Source organism: Daktulosphaira vitifoliae, unplaced genomic scaffold (assembly GCF_025091365.1).
Source record: "Daktulosphaira vitifoliae isolate Bord-2020 unplaced genomic scaffold, ASM2509136v1 Scaffold_1, whole genome shotgun sequence".
In the NCBI taxonomy this organism is placed as follows: domain Eukaryota; kingdom Metazoa; phylum Arthropoda; class Insecta; order Hemiptera; family Phylloxeridae; genus Daktulosphaira; species Daktulosphaira vitifoliae.
In genome coordinates, this window is record NW_026099572.1 from 19,398,571 (window position 1) to 19,419,107 (window position 20,537).

General features: G+C 26.1%; 2 protein-coding genes across 4 annotated transcripts; one reads left to right on the forward strand and one right to left on the reverse strand.

Moving 5' to 3' along the window:
* Positions 1-7,932: 7,932 nt before the first annotated feature.
* Positions 7,933-12,658, forward strand: LOC126907371 (uncharacterized). The gene is made up of 3 exons (XM_050688635.1): positions 7,933-8,475; positions 8,652-9,294; positions 11,463-12,658. Exons 1-3 carry the CDS (start codon positions 8,137-8,139, stop codon positions 11,735-11,737), a joined length of 1,257 nt encoding a protein of 418 aa, XP_050544592.1. The 5' UTR covers positions 7,933-8,136; the 3' UTR covers positions 11,738-12,658.
* Positions 12,659-13,039: 381 nt separating this feature from the next.
* Positions 13,040-18,890, reverse strand: LOC126896220 (uncharacterized). Of its 3 annotated transcripts, none has more exons than XM_050668813.1 (9): positions 18,638-18,890; positions 18,432-18,525; positions 16,809-16,964; positions 16,038-16,485; positions 15,749-15,939; positions 15,285-15,551; positions 14,952-15,083; positions 13,460-13,844; positions 13,040-13,391 (listed from the first exon to the last, which is right to left on the reverse strand). In XM_050668813.1, exons 2-9 carry the CDS (start codon positions 18,497-18,499, stop codon positions 13,242-13,244), a joined length of 1,797 nt encoding a protein of 598 aa, XP_050524770.1. In that variant the 5' UTR covers positions 18,500-18,525; positions 18,638-18,890; the 3' UTR covers positions 13,040-13,241. The 3 variants fall into 3 exon arrangements, with proteins under 3 accessions (XP_050524770.1, XP_050524771.1, XP_050524773.1); XM_050668814.1 differs by having other exon boundaries at positions 18,616-18,890; XM_050668816.1 differs by lacking the exon at positions 15,285-15,551 and having other exon boundaries at positions 18,638-18,883.
* Between the last annotated feature and the right edge of the window lie 1,647 nt (positions 18,891-20,537).

Consider the following 20,537-nt stretch of genomic DNA (forward strand, 5'->3'; position numbering starts at 1 on the left):
AGCTCATACAACAACTAGTGTATGTTAATAATATTAATTTAGAAATCGAATTATTCTAAAAAATTCAGCGATATTAAATCGTATTACAGAAAAAAATTTGTATTAAAAAATTGTAATATTAAAAACTAACCACTTTAATTTTCTTAAAACAATAGTTATACTAAGAAAATTATTTTTCAGTTTTATATGGATTTAATTTATCAGTTATTAATTACTTTTTGATTAATTCCTTATACCTTTTAAGGAAGTCAACTTTATTTTTTTAACGGCAATATACGTATTTTACTAACTCATAAAAAAAAATAATCTAAATAAGAAAATAACGTACGATATCGACTAGTGAAACAGTATTTTAGGAGTTATAAATATTTGTATATCTCTATGGAAGATGGAACGTTGCAGTGATTCATAGTGATAAAAATAACATAACCTGCATTTCGACTCTTTTCTACATTTTAAAATTCCATCCCTTTTTTGCAAATTTATTTTAGATATGAATATTGCTGTCAATGAGGAGCCCAGGCCTTTTTGTATTTCCCCTGGCTACGCCACTTAATTGAACATAGATTAAGTTAAAAATGAATTAAGAATATTAAATATTATTAAATAACTTTTGAGGGATGTATGAAAATAAAAAAAGGAAAAATACAGAATAATAAAGTACGAAAGCTCATTATCGATAACTTATTTATAGGAAATTTAGTACATCTGTGTAGGACCCACTCGAAAATTATTTTCTTAGTTAATAATTTTCTTATTTTTAAACTAATTTGAGATCAATATTGTTATTACATATTTGTATCGTAACAGTTCAGTTGTATCTGTCGTATAGAACACACGTATGTGGGTAGTGATTACTCGTAGTGTTAAATCGAATCTTAAATCTTAGTCTTTGTTAATAATTTTTTTATATTGTATAGTAAATGATTAACATGTCCAGTAAACCGGGAACACCGTTAAAAAAATCAACATCGTCTAGTTCACTTCAAAAAGAGCTTTGTTTAGATGATATAATGAAAATGCTAAAATCAATGCAAACGTCCCAAGACACTAAATTCAAAACAATTCAAGAGAAATTTATAAGCTATGAAAATAAGCTAAGTATCTTGAATAATTCATTTGAAAGCATGATAACATCTTTTAATAACCTTGTATCTGAGAATAAAATACTCAACGATGAATTGAACAACTTACGTGACCGTGTATCATTATTAGAATCGTCAAAAACCACGACCAATATTGATATGTCCTCATCTGAAGTAATTAGGGAGGCTCAGTTGAGAATATCAAAAAGTAAAAATGTTGTGGTCTTTAATATGGAAGAAGCACCAAACGAGACTAATGATAGTTCAAAAATGTTAGCAAATGATTTAATATCTCATTTAAACCTAGATTTAAGCATAACATTAGCCAAACGTCTTGGCAATGCACAGTCTAAAAAACGGCCACTTCTTATTCAATTTGGGAATGAATCGGAAGCTTTTACAATGTTAAAAAACAAAATAAAACTTCAAAACACAAGTAAATGGAAAAATATATGGATTAATGCCGACCTAACTTTACTTCAACGTTCACAAATGAAAAGTTTGAGGGAAGAGTTATTCCAGCGACGTCTTAAAGGTGAATCTAATATCGTTATTAGATATGTGAAAGGTATTCCTTCGATCCAGCCAAAAAACTAAATTACTCCCCAACGGTTCAAAATATTAACCACACTTCTTCGTATTCTAAACAAAATTATAATTTAAATTTAAATCATCCACATAAAAAAANTTTAATTCATTCACGGATAAGTTGAGTTATACTCTCTGGGAATAGATTTAAAATTTTCATTATCAAACAAAATCATTCCTATTATGTTTTCATTAGCTTTTCTTTCATACTACGCGTGCGATGAAGAACAAAAAAAGTCTTTTAATCAATTATATGTTCCCAATTTCGATGTAAAAGTGTGCTGTAAAAATGTTATGAACCATATTAAAGTCAAGTCATTGATTTTGGACGTGTCTCTTTGTCAAGAAGCTTCATTAAATGGCCATTTAAATTGTTTGAAGTATTTCCATGAAAATGGTGCCAGTTGGGATGAATATACGACCATAAATGCTGCTAAAAAAGGATATCTAAGATGTTTGAAATATGCATTTGAAAATGAATGCCCTTGGAATGACTGGGTTACATATTGGACATTATCTGAAAAACACTTTGAATGTTTCAAATATGCTGTAGATAATAAATGTCCTATAGATTTATCTACTTGTTATAAAGCTGCTAAATTTGGTTATCTTAATTTTTTAAAATATGCACATGAACATGGGTGCAAATGGGATGAAAGAACTACAGAAAGTGCTGCTCATAATGGTAATTTAGACTGTCTCAAATTCGCTCATGAAAATAATTGTCCCTGGGATATTAATACAACACATTCAGCTGCTATGAATGGAAAACTAGAGTGCCTTAAATATGCTCATTTTAATAAATGCCCCTGGGATGCTGACACATCATGGTATGCTAGTATGAATGGTCATCTGGATTGCTTAAAGTTTGTTCATGAACAGGGTTGTCCATGGGATGAAAATGTTTTAATAATAGCTGCTGAAAATGGTCATTTAAGTTGTTTAAAGTATGCACATGAAAATAGTTGTCCTTGGGATATACTAGTTACTGAAAAAGCTACAGCAAATGGTCATTTACATTGTTTAAAGTATGCTCATGAAAACGGATGTCCCTGGGATGACACTATCACTGCTACAGCAGCCGAATTTGGTCAATTAGAATGTTTTAAATATGTTTATGAAAATGGCTGTCAAATTAATAATTCAGCTGCAGAAANTGCTACAGCAGCCGAATTTGGTCAATTAGAATGTTTTAAATATGTTTATGAAAATGGCTGTCAAATTAATAATTCAGCTGCTACTTTAGCTGCAGAAAATGGTCATCTAGATTGTTTGGTATACGCTCATAAAAATGGTTGTCCTTGGGATGATTTCACAACACGCATTTCTGCTGAAAATGGTCACTTAAATTGTTTAAAATATGCTTATGAAAATGGTTGCCCATGGAATGAAAGAGTAATTGAAAATGCACTTAAAAATGAATATTTCAATTGTGTAAAATATGCATATGAAAATGGATGTCCATATAATAAAGATCTATATAAAAATGATTGCTATACAAATTATTTAGAGAGTTTATAGGTTAGTTTTCAAAAGACCAAGAATTAACTTTTACTAAGTTTCTAGTATATATACATTTTTTTTCTCGTTATTTTATGTCTATGATTGTTGTTCAGTTATTATGTACAGTCTGTTATTTAAGTGTGTTAATTCCATTTGTTAATATTTATATTTGTTTATATGAATTATATATTTCTGATCCGATACTTTTTAATATAAAACAAAAATTGAACAAATTAATTTATTTTGTTAAAATAATTTATAATTATGTTATATTATAACATTAAAATAGATAGAAAAAAAAAATTAAATATTATTTATTATATAAGTTTCTAATTTTTTTATATTTCAATATATAAATGATTCAATTTTAGATTCAGAGCTTAGCTTTGATAACTATATAGTCTATCGTGTTGACCGGAGTGATAAAACCAGTTCATGTTTGAGAGGTGGTGGAGTAGCAATCTGTGTGAATAAATGTTTATTTTCAGAAATCATAAAGATCCCCACTGATAATGTTGAACAGTTGTTTGTAACTGTAAATAGTGGTGGTAATTTAAAATATATTATTGGTGCATGCTATATACCACCTGGGAGCTCAGTTAGTGTCTACTCAGCTCATGCTGATACTGTGCAGTCTATTTTATCTAGTGTTGTTAAAACCAATTTTACTTTTATTTTAATGGGAGATTACAATTTAGGTGATACAAAATTCTATAATGATGACCATGGCATGATTTACGATGGCGCTCGATCAGTTAAAGTAGATGTTATTTATGAGTGCTTTTCATCTTTAAACTTGTATCAGGTCAACACAATTCCTAATATATACAATTCATATCTGGATTTAATATTTTCTAATACAAATTTGATCACTGTCAATACCTCAACAGATATATTGGTGCCATTAGACCCATACCATCCGGCTTTGTTAGTTGAGTTACAACGTAGTAACAATTATCAGCATTCATGCCCCTTGAATTGGTATTATAATTTTAAACGTGGTAATTATTGTCAAATGTCTTATTATTTAAGTTCAATTGACTGGTCGATTTTATATAACTATGATGACATTAATAGTGCGCTTGATAAATTTTATGAGATACTCTTACATTCTATCGAGTTATTCGTTCCTAAAGTTTATCCAAAGAAGTTTCCTTTCCCAAGTTGGTTTTCAAAGGAACTTTGTCAATTAATACGTAAAAAAAATGCCCTTCACAAGATTTTCAAAATTAAAAAAGACCAATCAATATATAATGAGTTCTCAGCTATTAGATCTAAATGTAAAAACCTATCAAAAAAATGTTATTCAGATTATATTAACCGTATTCAAAATAATTTAATTGTTAACCCAAAATACTTTTGGAAATTTGTCAAAGATAAAAGAAATAATAACTTACTTCCAAACTCTATGTATTTTGGAAATATAAAGTCAGACAATATGATCAATGTGTCTGAAATGTTTAGTGAGTTCTTTGCTTCTAATTATTCTGTTTCGAAACAAACCGTCCGATCAACGTATCCAAATATTATTTTACCCTCCTCGTTTAGTATAGCCTCATGTGAGATCCCGGTTCTAAAATTGTTTGAAGAACTGCAACGAAATACGGGCACTACTTACGGTCCTGACCTTGTCCCTGGTATCATTTTTAGTTCTTGTCGTTATCCGCTTACTCGTCCAATCCATTTTTTGTTTTCCTTGTCATTGTCTTCGGGTGTTTTTCCAGTACGATGGAAATCAAGTTATATTACACCTATTTTTAAATCAGGTGACAAATCTGATGTGGGTAATTATAGACCTATTTCTAAATTAAGTGTGTTGCCGAAAATATTTGAGAAACTTCTAGAGCCCGAGTTATCATTAAGTTTTAAAAACGTGCTGAATAACTGCCAGCACGGCTTTCGTAGTTCTAAATCAACTATTACTAACCTGCTTGTGTTTTATACTAATATTGTTTCCACTGTTGCAAATGGTGGTCGAGTAGATGCAATTTATACTGATATGAAAAAAGCGTTTGATACATTAAATCACAAGGTATTAATTGATAAATTAAAACATATTGGCATTAAAGACCCACTACTTAAATGGTTAGCTTCATACCTCACAGGCAGACAGCAGCAAGTAAAGATAAATAATATTATCTCTTCCATTATCCATATCCCCTCTGGGGTTCCTCAAGGAGGGCATTTATCTCCATTACTTTTCTTAATTTTCATGAACGATCTTTCTGATGTCTTTCAACATTCAAGCTATTTGTGTTTTGCCGATGATGTAAAAATTTATTCTAACATTCGTACAATTCACGACAGTCATAATCTCCAAGCAGACTTGTGCAGATTTTATAATTGGTGTGTTGTTAATGGTTTATGCTTGAATGTGTCTAAATGTGCTCAGATCACTTTTTGTCGTAAGCGTTCATATGAACTATATGCATATAATATAAATAGTATTAATATCATAAATGTTCCTCATATCAAAGACTTAGGTGTAATTCTTTCTTCGGATTTATCTTTTACTGAACACATTTCATTTATTTATAATAAAGCACTACGGATGTTGGGCTTTCTTAAGCGAAATTGCTGGGAGTTTTCTAATCCTATTTGTTTAAAAGTTTTATATTGTTCTTTAGTGCGTTCTATAGTCGAATATGGGTCAATTATTTGGTCACCATATCAAGCTAATCTTACTAATAAACTGGAAAAATTGCAAAAACGTTTTCTACGTATGTTAGTAGTAAAAGTAGGAAAATACGATATTAATGAAGTTGATTTAAATGTAGTAGCTTCAGATATTGGTCTAACCAGTCTGAGTATGAGGCGGAAAATGTTTGACGTTAGTTGGATCCATAGTTTATTAAATAATAAAATTGACTGTCCAGAAATTCTTGATATTATTCCTTTTAATGTTCCTTCAGTCCATTTACGGTCTCAAACGATGTTTTATGTTTCTTCTGTCCAACAGAACTATAATCTTTTTGCTCCGGTCAATCGTATGTTATTAGAATGTAATGAAGTTTGTCATAAAGTGGACTTCTTTTTTAATTCTTTAGATATAATAAAGAGATCGATTATATAGTTAAGAATCTTTACTTATATTGTTTGTTTTTATAATTAATTGTATGCTATAAATTTATTGATGTCTAGTTTAAGTTTTATTAACTGTACTCTTGCCCTTTGGGGCGTTAATTTAGTAAATAAAATAAATAAAAAAAATAAATAAATAATACATATTTACACACTATAATATATTACATTACATATAACATACTTACACCACCCAATTAAACCTAAGTTGATAATATTTTTAAAAAAAGTAAAGAAGGGATAGGACTAATTTTGTTTTTTTTTTTTTTAATAATAGAACATAGGATAGTAATAACTTCTAAATAAAAAAAATTATAATATGGTATTATAATTTAAAGTTGTGACTTGGGGTATATTTAATCAATTACCTAGTATATACAATTATATATAATATGTAATTGGTTATATATATAAGCAACAGGAAGCGGTCGCCATGTTGCTTCTTGTTTAATTTGTATTTGTAACAAACATTATGTTGGTTTGTATGCAACATCTCTAAACTAAGTTTTTATGTCTGTTAAAATCTATATTTGTGTATGTATATTTATACATAAATATATTTACATACTTACAGTAAAGATTATAAAAATTACTTTTTTTTGAGATTACTTATAATTGAAGGTTTGTTATTTTTAGGGGCCTACTACATAAAATTATAGTGGGCACGCGGATTTGTAAATCAGGGCTCAATTGTTATCTACATATAAGTGCGCACTTGAGAAAATCCAAGTAATGTATACTTTGACATATCAAAAAAAAAAAAGTTATATAGTAATAATTTTTCAATTAGTTCTAAGCAAAATATATTATTGTGATTATACACAAAAATTCTAGTAGACCCAAAATTTAAACTAAATGTTTTCATGGATTTTTAAAATAATTACCGTATCTAAAGCGCACTAATTATTCTTTTAGAATAATATTTAAAAAGGCACGATCCACTTATTGTTCTTATAGCAATAATTAATTTATAATCTACAATCTTGAAGAAAATTAATTTTGAGTGCAACATGGATAATAAAACCTACTATGATAATATCGGCATTATCAATTTTGCATTTTTAATTGATTTACTTTAACACTAAATTTATATTGTATATAAATACATTCACTTGTACACGTTCGTTTATAACTTATTTTGGTTTTTCAGAAGCTATAAGCTAAAGAAATGTTATTAATAGTTACACTATTAAATAAAATTCTTATTTTATTTAATTATTATGTAAGCTTACATTAGCTTATTTTTTTGTATGAAATAAAAAAGTCTTCAATAATTAAGTTAAAAATATATAGTTAAGAAATGTAAGTCGGAGTTATTTTTGAAATGTTAAAAAATATTTGAAAGAATCAATTTTTTTAAGCTATTACTTTTAATTACAAAATATTATTATCTTGACCAAATAATTTATAATAACTATTATTTGTCTTTGATCTCGACCACAAACCAAGGTAAAATGGACTGGACCCGAGGACCTTCCTCGGGAACGAGGGTATATTTCAGTTTTTTTATAGAAATACCGTAGAAGGGGTAAAATTGGCCAACAGTAAGTTCTATAGATGAATATATTTTCAGAATATAAAATTTTAAAAATGGAGCGGACGAAAGGTGAAAATAATGTAAAATAGTAAATAGCGCTATTACTTTAAAATTCCACTTCTTTGTGAAATGTATAACAAAACCGGACCGTCCGATGAGGACTTGTGTCCTGTTTATTTTTTCTTAGTTCGTTATCTTGATAAAGATTTTTTATTGATACTATTTAAATAGATAAGAATAATTTTATCAATTTTGTATTAAAAGATAAAATAAATGAATACAATTACGTGCTTACTATATGAACTCATATGTTAAACTACATATTTGATTGAAAATTTTGTTATGTTTTCATTAACTTTTCTTTCCTACTGCGCTTGTATCAAAAATGAAAAAGATACTTATAGTCAACTAAATATACCAAAATTCGAAGTAAAACTGTGCTGTATTAGTTTATTGAACTATACGAGAAATAAAGTATTGAATAAATCAACTTGTCTCATTGCATCTCTGAATGGTCATATAAACTGTTTGAGGTATGCTCATGAATTAGGGTGTCATTGGAACGAAACTATCTCAAGTGTTACTGCCTTAAATGGTTATTTAAATTGTTTAATATATGCCCATGAAAATAATTGTCTATGGGACGTGCTTACTACATGTAGTGCTGCAGAGGGTGGTTATTGAGATTGTCTAAAGTATGCCCATTTTAATGAATGACATATCTTGCAAGTATGAATGGCCCCCTTAATTGTTTAGAGTTTTCTTACATAAAAGGTTGTACATGAGATGACACCATTGCTATGATAACTACTGGAAATGGTCATTTAAATTGTTTAAAATTTGCACATGAAAATTGATGTCCTTGGAATGGACTAGTAACTGAAGGAGTTTCTGATAATGATCATTTAAATTGTTTAATATATGCACACCAAAATGGAATTCCGTGGCATGATTTCATCTCTACATCAACTGCTGGCAATGTTCACTTGAAATTTTTAAAGTATGCATATGAGAATGGCTGTAGAATTGACAACTCAATTGCTTTTATAGCTCATGAAAATAATTGTCCCTGGGATATTAATACAACACATTCAGCTGCTATGAATGGAAAACTAGAGTGCCTTAAATATGCTCATTTTAATAAATGCCCCTGGGATGCTGACACATCATGGTATGCTAGTATGAATGGTCATCTGGATTGCTTAAAGTTTGTTCATGAACAGGGTTGTCCATGGGATGAAAATGTTTTAATAATAGCTGCTGAAAATGGTCATTTAAGTTGTTTAAAGTATGCACATGAAAATAGTTGTCCTTGGGATATACTAGTTACTGAAAAAGCTACAGCAAATGGTCATTTACATTGTTTAAAGTATGCTCATGAAAACGGATGTCCCTGGGATGACACTATCACTGCTACAGCAGCCGAATTTGGTCAATTAGAATGTTTTAAATATGTTTATGAAAATGGCTGTCAAATTAATAATTCAGCTGCAGAAAATGGTTTTTTGCATTGTTTAATTTATGCTCATGAAAATGGTTCTCCATGGGATAAAAATTTAATTATTAATGCTCTCCAAAGTGGATGTTTTAATTGTGTGAAGTATGCTTATGAAAATGGATGTCCCTGTAATATAGATCTTATAACAACAAATTTTATAAAAATCATTTAGAAAGTAATTAACTGTCATTTTGTAAAATATATTACCAAAATTTAGTTACCTCCTTTTTTAATATTTCATATTTATTTTTGTTACATTATACTTTTATGAATATTTATTAAATTTTCCTATTCATTCTTATATAGCATTTGTATTTTTAATAAATATTTTAGATAAAACGCTATAAATTATATTTTGCATGCACAATCTTATTCCATAACATAAAAACTGAATCTTTTACCATCCATTTTTTTTTTAAATTTTTATAGTGTTTTCAACAAATAAATATATAGAAACAAATGTTTAAGACCAGATTTTATTAGCAAACTATGTAATCTTAATTTACTATTATAAATTAAGAGTGGTAATAAAAATTTTAAGCAGTTAAGATAATTATTTTATCTTAATAAATTTTCAATTAAAATACCAATTATTCATGACGATTTCATACACGATTTAATCACTACTAGTTTATTTATCGGAAAAAGAATAAAATTTGATCTTAACAATTTATTAATGATCTATGTATGTTAATCTTTTAAAAAGATTTAAAATAAACATTTTAAATTTTAAACTATTTAACAAAATTCTTTAACCATTAAAAAAAACATTACAAGTTATAGCTCAGTAATATAGTTATTAAAGACAGTTAGTTACAAACAAAAATATATAATATGTATTTATATATCTATGATTAGAAATTCAATAATAATTTTAAAAAACAGAAAAAAGTAAAACATTTTCTAGATAATGTTATCTATATTAAAATGATAATAATAAAATATTGTGATTTAGATTAATTGTAGTTAAGACAATTATTTCAATATTATATTTAAAGTTAATTTAATATTTCTACCTTCATATTTTAATTCATTCACGGATAAGTTGAGTTATACTCTCTGGGAATAGATTTAAAATTTTCATTATCAAACAAAATCATTCCTATTATGTTTTCATTAGCTTTTCTTTCATACTACGCGTGCGATGAAGAACAAAAAAAGTCTTTTAATCAATTATATGTTCCCAATTTCGATGTAAAAGTGTGCTGTAAAAATGTTATGAACCATATTAAAGTCAAGTCATTGATTTTGGACGTGTCTCTTTGTCAAGAAGCTTCATTAAATGGCCATTTAAATTGTTTGAAGTATTTCCATGAAAATGGTGCCAGTTGGGATGAATATACGACCATAAATGCTGCTAAAAAAGGATATCTAAGATGTTTGAAATATGCATTTGAAAATGAATGCCCTTGGAATGACTGGGTTACATATTGGACATTATCTGAAAAACACTTTGAATGTTTCAAATATGCTGTAGATAATAAATGTCCTATAGATTTATCTACTTGTTATAAAGCTGCTAAATTTGGTTATCTTAATTTTTTAAAATATGCACATGAACATGGGTGCAAATGGGATGAAAGAACTACAGAAAGTGCTGCTCATAATGGTAATTTAGACTGTCTCAAATTCGCTCATGAAAATAATTGTCCCTGGGATATTAATACAACACATTCAGCTGCTATGAATGGAAAACTAGAGTGCCTTAAATATGCTCATTTTAATAAATGCCCCTGGGATGCTGACACATCATGGTATGCTAGTATGAATGGTCATCTGGATTGCTTAAAGTTTGTTCATGAACAGGGTTGTCCATGGGATGAAAATGTTTTAATAATAGCTGCTGAAAATGGTCATTTAAGTTGTTTAAAGTATGCACATGAAAATAGTTGTCCTTGGGATATACTAGTTACTGAAAAAGCTACAGCAAATGGTCATTTACATTGTTTAAAGTATGCTCATGAAAACGGATGTCCCTGGGATGACACTATCACTGCTACAGCAGCCGAATTTGGTCAATTAGAATGTTTTAAATATGTTTATGAAAATGGCTGTCAAATTAATAATTCAGCTGCAGAAANTGCTACAGCAGCCGAATTTGGTCAATTAGAATGTTTTAAATATGTTTATGAAAATGGCTGTCAAATTAATAATTCAGCTGCTACTTTAGCTGCAGAAAATGGTCATCTAGATTGTTTGGTATACGCTCATAAAAATGGTTGTCCTTGGGATGATTTCACAACACGCATTTCTGCTGAAAATGGTCACTTAAATTGTTTAAAATATGCTTATGAAAATGGTTGCCCATGGAATGAAAGAGTAATTGAAAATGCACTTAAAAATGAATATTTCAATTGTGTAAAATATGCATATGAAAATGGATGTCCATATAATAAAGATCTATATAAAAATGATTGCTATACAAATTATTTAGAGAGTTTATAGGTTAGTTTTCAAAAGACCAAGAATTAACTTTTACTAAGTTTCTAGTATATATACATTTTTTTTCTCGTTATTTTATGTCTATGATTGTTGTTCAGTTATTATGTACAGTCTGTTATTTAAGTGTGTTAATTCCATTTGTTAATATTTATATTTGTTTATATGAATTATATATTTCTGATCCGATACTTTTTAATATAAAACAAAAATTGAACAAATTAATTTATTTTGTTAAAATAATTTATAATTATGTTATATTATAACATTAAAATAGATAGAAAAAAAAAATTAAATATTATTTATTATATAAGTTTCTAATTTTTTTATATTTCAATATATAAATGATTCAATTTTAGATTCAGAGCTTAGCTTTGATAACTATATAGTCTATCGTGTTGACCGGAGTGATAAAACCAGTTCATGTTTGAGAGGTGGTGGAGTAGCAATCTGTGTGAATAAATGTTTATTTTCAGAAATCATAAAGATCCCCACTGATAATGTTGAACAGTTGTTTGTAACTGTAAATAGTGGTGGTAATTTAAAATATATTATTGGTGCATGCTATATACCACCTGGGAGCTCAGTTAGTGTCTACTCAGCTCATGCTGATACTGTGCAGTCTATTTTATCTAGTGTTGTTAAAACCAATTTTACTTTTATTTTAATGGGAGATTACAATTTAGGTGATACAAAATTCTATAATGATGACCATGGCATGATTTACGATGGCGCTCGATCAGTTAAAGTAGATGTTATTTATGAGTGCTTTTCATCTTTAAACTTGTATCAGGTCAACACAATTCCTAATATATACAATTCATATCTGGATTTAATATTTTCTAATACAAATTTGATCACTGTCAATACCTCAACAGATATATTGGTGCCATTAGACCCATACCATCCGGCTTTGTTAGTTGAGTTACAACGTAGNTTTTTTTGTAAAGCCACATAATTTTCCTAGAGGTTATTAAATATATTTTAATAACATGTTTAGTTAAAAAATGTATATAATAATATGTTATATTTAAACAAATTTTTTATTTAAATTTATTATACAAAAATGTATTTACAAATTTAAAAAGTGAATTTAGAGTAATGAACTTACAATATTAAAACTATATACTACTAGATAATTAAAAACAAAATTCACTGGTATACATTACAAATAAAAAATCAAGCATACTTAAAATAATACATTCCTAACTACTTATGTTATGAAAAATTTAAGTGAATATTAAGAGAAATATTTTTTTATAAAAATATTTAATTTAAAATTTGATTAGTAAAAATTTAATAAACTAACTGATTTAATATTATCAATAACTATGCACAAATTTAGGTTTTTTTTTTTTAATCCATTGGTTTATATAAAATAATAGATACAAGATAAACATGATCAAATTATATTACGAAAAATGTGTAAATTAATTTTTCTTAAGTTTTCGAATTCTATTCATTGAATGTTATTTATGGTAAAAATTATAATAGTTGTATTGCTTATGCTTTAAACTTTGACTCCAGGGTAATAGATGTTGTTATCGGGGCAATTAGTATATGGTTTGTCATTATGGTGCCTAAATGAATCACAATCGATAAGTTTCAATAATTTGTTAAAACAGATACGAACTTCATCAATATACACTACATGGTTTTTCTAAAAAAATTTAATTAAATATAATATTTATTTAAAATTACTATAATTATAATAATCAAAATAGTTACCTTATCGGTGTAACAATCAATAAATGGCCTCTTGCCTAAAGCCGTTATTAAAGTTTGCCAATATTGGGCTAATGGATAAGAACCATCAGTTTGAATACCACCTTTAGCTAATAAATTATTCAATGGATACTCTATAGACCAATTTAAAGCTTGCTGAAAGTATTTCAATTCAGTGTCAAGGGCTGGAAGTGATTTAGCACAAGTGCCATGTTTTGTCCACTCATGTTTCCAAAGTTCTCCTTCTTTTTTGTTTAACCATGAATTAGAATTTTTTACTTCAGTCCATCGATTTTTCATTTCAGACTTTATACTATCTAATACATCTAAGTTCAATACTGTTTGATTGTTACAATAAAATGGACCAGAAGTACCTATTTTATTTGGCCTGTTACACAAATTTTTTTTACATAAAATATATTAGTCTTAATAAATTATTAGAGTTTATCAAAAATATTAAATATTATTGATATTTCATTAAAATATGGATATTTTTTACTAATGCTATCAATTTTTATAAAATATTGAATGATCATGAAAGTATAACAATATATTATGGAAAAAAATTTTAATTTTAATTTTTTCGACCAATAAATGTTTAGTTACTTAAATATATTTGATTATCCAGTCAAATAGTATAATAGTATAGCTTTATCTATATTTAAAACTAGTAAATATTTATATAATTAATATTACAAATTAATAATATTTAGTACATATTATCATCAGATAATTTAAAGGGGGCTAGAAATCTTTAAAACTCTTAAAATTTGCCATAGATTTCCAAATATTTTTATAAAAACATATGCACAATTATATAACAATATATAATTTTTTTTTTTTAATTTCTTTGGGGGCTATTGCTAATTTTTTGGAATTTAAAGATTTTTTGCCACCCTAAATATGTTTCTGATGTAACAGATCCACAGAATAATGTTTCAGGGGACTTACAATTATGTTTCTATTATTATATGTATAGGTATTTTGATACAGCAAATGATGTTATGATCTATTCACTTTTACTTCTTTTTTTATGTTAAAAATAACAAATAAAAGATTATCCTTTGTTTTTACTGATTTCATAAATGTTTAATTAGGAATCAATAAAATAAATTTGATTATTTAATATAATACTTGACTATCAAAAAAAAATTCTAATATCAATATTTCTTTATGAATAATATATAGATTAGTTTTAGTGACCCACTCTGTATTTTCTTTTCATATCAATAATATTATTATTAATTAATATTTAGACTAAATTTTTTTTTTAAAGATATTGTTAACCAACTTTAAGTTATATACTTTAAAATTTGACTTAACTTCATTAAGAATCATTAGGTTAATCTTAAATACAAAAAAAATTATATAAAGCAAAAATAACTTTCAGACGTAGTTTGAATAACAACAGTAATCATACAACACTGATAACACTTATTATTAGTGCATAAATTAATTACTTCAATATTTAAATAAATAAATATATAAATCATACCAGATTCCATGAATTGTCCATTGGTTACGATTTTGTGGTAAATTACAAGTATGGCTACTTGAGTCAATTGTCCAAGTATGACAGAATGTGTATGGCCATGTTTGAGAAAATACTAAATAGTCCCATTCATTACTAAAACATACAAAATATTTATTTTAGTTCAGTTTTGTTAATGTAATTTTATTTTTTTTTTTTACGAATTTATTAGTTAAATCAATTGTGTTTATAATAAAAATATCTTTAATAATGTCATTTATTAACCACCTACAACATTAAAATGAACAAATAATTCATAGAACACAGACAATTACATTGAAAGAAAATATATTGTACCGTATAATATATGGAAAAGAATTTGATCTATTTAATTTAGGAAAATATGCAGTATTGGAATATGGCTGATATGAATTTGATCTGTTTAATTGATTTTTTAATGTATTGTTTGAATATTTTCTATTTTGTTGATTTAAATCTTGGCTTAAAGTGTTGTTGATATTGGAATTACTTTTATTAGAATGTCGAGAAGTTTTAACAGTCCACTCTCCATCTTGATTAACTGAACTACGTTTAGATCTTGTAATGGGCACCACTTTTGAGTGCCTGAAAGTATATATTTATAAACTCTTTTGATAGTTTTCAAGTCGTATTTCCATGCAATGGTGTTAGAAACTTCTGTTAGATATTTTATTTAATTACAAATTTTAGTATCTTAAGAGTCGCACAAAATTCTCATGAACAGCATTAATTTCAGGTTAATTAAAAATAAAATTAATAAGGTACTGATAAAATCTACTTACTCATTAGAGTTAGAATTGTTGTGTGGAGTTACATAATCAAGATATAAAATTGGTTTTTTTTTATCACAATTTGTCAATTGAGAATTTGATTTCCCATAACCTCGAGAATTTTTTATACCGTCACAATCAATAAGTTCTAAATTTTTATTAAAGCATATTCTTATTTCATTTAATAATTGTTCGTCTGTATCCTAAAATATATTACTAATAAATAAGCTATATTATTGTTATTTATAAAATATTTATGAAAAACGAAATACTATTTTAAGTTAATTGATGTAATACCTACTTTTCTGTGAAAACAAAATACATATACGTTCACATTTAAAACTGATTTTATTTTTTTTAAATAATCATCAACAGTCAATGAACTATTAACAGCTATACCAGCTTTTTCAAGAATATCTTTCATAGGATATTTTTTAGCCCATGTTATGCCCTGATAAAAGTAATAGAATTCTGATTTTAATGAAGGCAAGCTCACAGCACATGTTCCATGTTTTTCCCATTCATGCTGCCATATACTCTCTTTTTTTGTGACGGTAATATTATTTGTATTCATTGTAACATTTGTGATATTAATTGTATTTGTTTTGTCCATAGTAACATTTAACTGTGGTAATTCTATATCAGTCCAGTACTTATTCAAGTCATCTTTGATACCATAGAGAGCATTCTCATCAAATACCATGGTCTTATTACAAAATCCTGGTCCTATAGTCCCTAATTTGGTAGGCCTAATAAAAAATAAAAATGAAATACATTATTCTATGTTTTTGTAAATTAGATAAAATGCAAGCTTTATTTTTAATTTCAACATACTCCTATAGTAAAACTAATATTCAAAATGTCAAATAAAAAATATAGCTTTGTTGGTAAAACTTTACCTTTTTTTCTATTTCTTAATTTTTTTATTTGTTCCACAACAGAAACAAAATTTATTTATTCTATTTCTAAATAGAACACAAGGCACTTCGTGGAATAATAAAATTGAGTATAGTTTAAGAAAAATTCAGAAAATCATCTTCAAACAAACTTTAAAATTGTATAAAGAACATACCATATCCCATGGATTGTCCACTGATTTTTAACAGGCGGATAATGACATTCATGTGATGCATTATGTTCTTTCCAGGTATAACACAGTGTTGTAGGCCATGTTTGTGTGAATATGAGAATATCCCAACTATCGGAATCAGGTTTTTTCATTGTTAACCTATAATTAAGATTGCTATTAGTATATATTAATGACACTTAAATGTAGAAAAAATGATTTCACAAACAAATAAAACTAATATCAATAATTTTGTACAAAAAGGTACATTTTTGTTTTTTTCAGGAGAGTACAGTCAGCCAGAAATTAAAAAAAAAAAAAAATTTAATTAAAAAATCTTTATTTCTAAGTTAAACTTAATAAATTTATTTTAAATGTTATAAATAACATTCTGATATTAAATAAAACTATTTAAATACTGATAAAATTATCAAACTTTAGAGTTATGAACTCAAAATGTATGACGTAAATAAAAAGCATTAATATACAATATTTTTCTTGTTTGGGTCTCTATATAAAGAACATAACTGTATATTCATTTTTTAAGTAAAGATGTACAAGAAAGTGTTAAACAACTTCCAGAGGCAGATAATTGCTCTGATAATAAAAAATAAAATAACAATATTTTACAATACAAATTATGTTAAATGATGAGTCAACTAAAAAAATTGGATTAGTACTACTTCATAATTTTAAAAAGTTAATTAATAATGCCAAATTTAGCTTTACACTTCATTTACATAACTGTATAGTAAAAAAAAAAATGATATTAACTTTTAAGTTACAACAGATTCTTGGGATAAAATTTTAAAGTTTTCAATAGTGTTTTGGCAAATATCTAACATAAATTCCACCCTACCAAATCAACAATAATTAATTTATTATATATATATTAGTCTGATCTAGTAGAATCTTCTAATTTAGATGGTATTTTATTATCATGGTTTATGTCCTACTTAATAGATAGAATACAAAAAGTAAAATTGGATAATTTCATATTCAAGATAATAAAAGTAACTTCTAGTACAGTAAGAAAAGCATTTGTGACATTTATTATTTTTAGTATTTATAAGCAATGTTGGTAAATTCTTTAAGAAAAGTAAGTTTGAACTTTTTGCTGATGACCTAAAATTATACATACCAATCTTTTGTAGATAGCGCTAAAATTTTAATCAGACTTATGATCAATTTTATAATATGAATACCAAATTTGGAGCCAGTCCAAGTGGTTTAGTAACTAAATTAGAGCATATTCAAAACCATTTTTTTTGAAAAATTATCATACAAAATAAATAAACCTAATGAAGATCTAAAAGTTCATTCTGTAGTATGTCTTTAGAATTTAAAAAAAAAATTATTGATCTACTATGGTTATTTAATTTATTAAACAACAAAATAAATTGTTCAGAATAAGGTACCTTTTTAAATTATTTATTCTAATATTTAATATATTTACATTTTTATAGTAGATTTATTGTTCATAAAATATTTTTAAAATAGAATTTTTACAATACTGCATGCCGCCTTGTGATCATGCAGTATTGATTAATATTATTTTTATAATTTCAAGCAATAACTAATATTAAAATAATAAATAATAATGATATTTCATAAATAATTGATACTCACCCTAGATAAGTGCAACCAAGACCAAAAGTTATTATGGTGGCACATAGTAATGTTGTTCTTTTATTCATTGCCACTTGATATTTCTTTCTAACAGCTGTAAAAATATACTAGTAATATTAATAATTATAACAACTTAACATTCTGTAATTAATTATTAATTTATATTTTAAAAATAATTCTTTACAATTGTGTAATGTTTTTCTTACTTTTTTAGAAATATTTGTACGGATAAATTTACTGTATCATAGCTATATAAACAGCCAAGGACAAATATCTGTTTTTGTCGTTATTGCACGATACTGTAGTAAAACAACAATGCACAATTTTTATGCTGATACTGCGATTTTAGAATTGACAATAATAATTGCTCCTATGGCTTCTAATAGTGATACTACATATTTTATAGATACTATGGAAATTTAAAATCATTAACCAAATTGTACCAATATATTTTCTCTATCTTGATAACAAAATAGTATGAAATCGGTAATAACGCTAGTACCGCTATGTACAGAGTGATTCTCTTATCATGATCCACTTAATAAATCAATAATAAAAAATTATTTATTTTTTGGTTTCTTTTAATTGTTTTTCTCAATGTACCAAATATAAAAAAACGTTAATATTATTTTTATTTTTCATAACACAAACGGATATAAAAACCGTAAAATATACGTTATTTCACATTTATTAATAAATTAAAAATCGCATTATCATATATTTTCTACTATTTCGTTAAAATTAAATTTCCAAGGATAATTATTGATGATAAACTTTAAAACAAACTAGGCGTGTAAAACCTCTTATATACAAAATATTGAATTTAAACATTTTAATCTCTAAATTAAAAAAATACGCTACTGAGCGATTGGGTCAAATGGGGTAATTGTAAATGTATTTTTTCTCTAAGAAAGTTGAAAAGTAAAATTTGAGTGTCGAAATGCTCATATAAAATTTTATTTGAGTTTATATTCACTATAGTGTGTACACGCACTCAATACATACATATAGTAAGGAATATTTTATATATCATAAATATATTTATAATCAATCTAAAATTTGTAAAACGCTGTTTAGTGATGCCAAGACCTGTTATTCGTACAACAAATTTTTTGTAAAACTCGCTTGTTAAACTTTGATACGTCCTGCCGCCTTCGAATACATTGTATGCTGTCAACTCATTCGTGACAAGTATGTTTTTTAATGTTACAAAAAAAAAACCATGCAAATTTCTGACAGATTTACGATTAAATCTTAAATAAAGTTTGGATAAATGTTATGTCATAGTATTATTTTTTTCTTGACATGTATTTACTTTTAAACAAGTTTTTTAAAACATATCAGATTTTTTTTTAAACATTTATATTATTGTTATTATTATTTATGTAGTGCGAAAAAATAATATAATTAATATTACATATTTTAATTTAATTGTTTGAATAATTATTAAAATTATCTAATATTTGGCACACTTAAATGAAATTAAAATTAAGCTTTAAATTAAAAGAGCATTGAAATCATTCTTAAACTTATGAACTCTACACGTTGCGGGTTTTCCTAATAACATATTTTATTTGAATTTTTCGCCGTTTTAAAAATATCTGTTTTATCTGCTGGAAACGTTTGAATTTATCGTTCAAATATACTAAAATTATTGCTATTAATAGACCGTCCGGTTGGGTTATAATTCTGTTTGTTATTTATTGCCCATTAGTATTGTAAATAAATTTCATTTATAAAGTGTATAATATGACGGCTTTGACAATTTTTAGTACAAATTATTCAAGGCACCACTTATTTATTAAAATTATCATTTTTTGTTATTTTTTAGGGGAAATGTTTGTTATATTTAATAGAAATTTAAAATACAAGAAGATTATATTTTATTTGAGATTATATACACAATGGAAAAGATGATCTGTTACAGATCTAACTGACAACTTATAGAACTAATGATCTACATAACATTTTATACTTTTTTTTTTTTTAATCAATTTTTATGATATAGAAATATATATTTAAAATATGTTTTATATTATTTTTTACAATTATAAAAAATATTTTAAAAATTAATTTTTTTAAGATTTGAAGATAGCCATTTTATAG

Coding starts and splice junctions, on each gene's coding strand:
- LOC126907371 (XM_050688635.1), top strand. CDS start 8,137: ATGTTTTCATTAACTTTTCTTTCCTACTGCGCTTGTATCAAAAATGAA. Junction 8,476..8,651: donor GTGCTGCAGAGGGTGGTTAT/TGAGATTGTCTA, acceptor CATGAAAATTGA/TGTCCTTGGAATGGACTAGT. Junction 9,295..11,462: donor TAATTCAGCTGCAGAAAATG/GTTTTTTGCATT, acceptor CTGCTACTTTAG/CTGCAGAAAATGGTCATCTA.
- LOC126896220 (XM_050668813.1), bottom strand. CDS start 18,499: ATGAATAAAAGAACAACATTACTATGTGCCACCATAATAACTTTTGGT. Junction 15,940..16,037: donor TATTTTGTTTTCACAGAAAA/GTAGGTATTACA, acceptor AATATATTTTAG/GATACAGACGAACAATTATT. Junction 13,845..14,951: donor TGGACAATTCATGGAATCTG/GTATGATTTATA, acceptor TTTGTGTAACAG/GCCAAATAAAATAGGTACTT.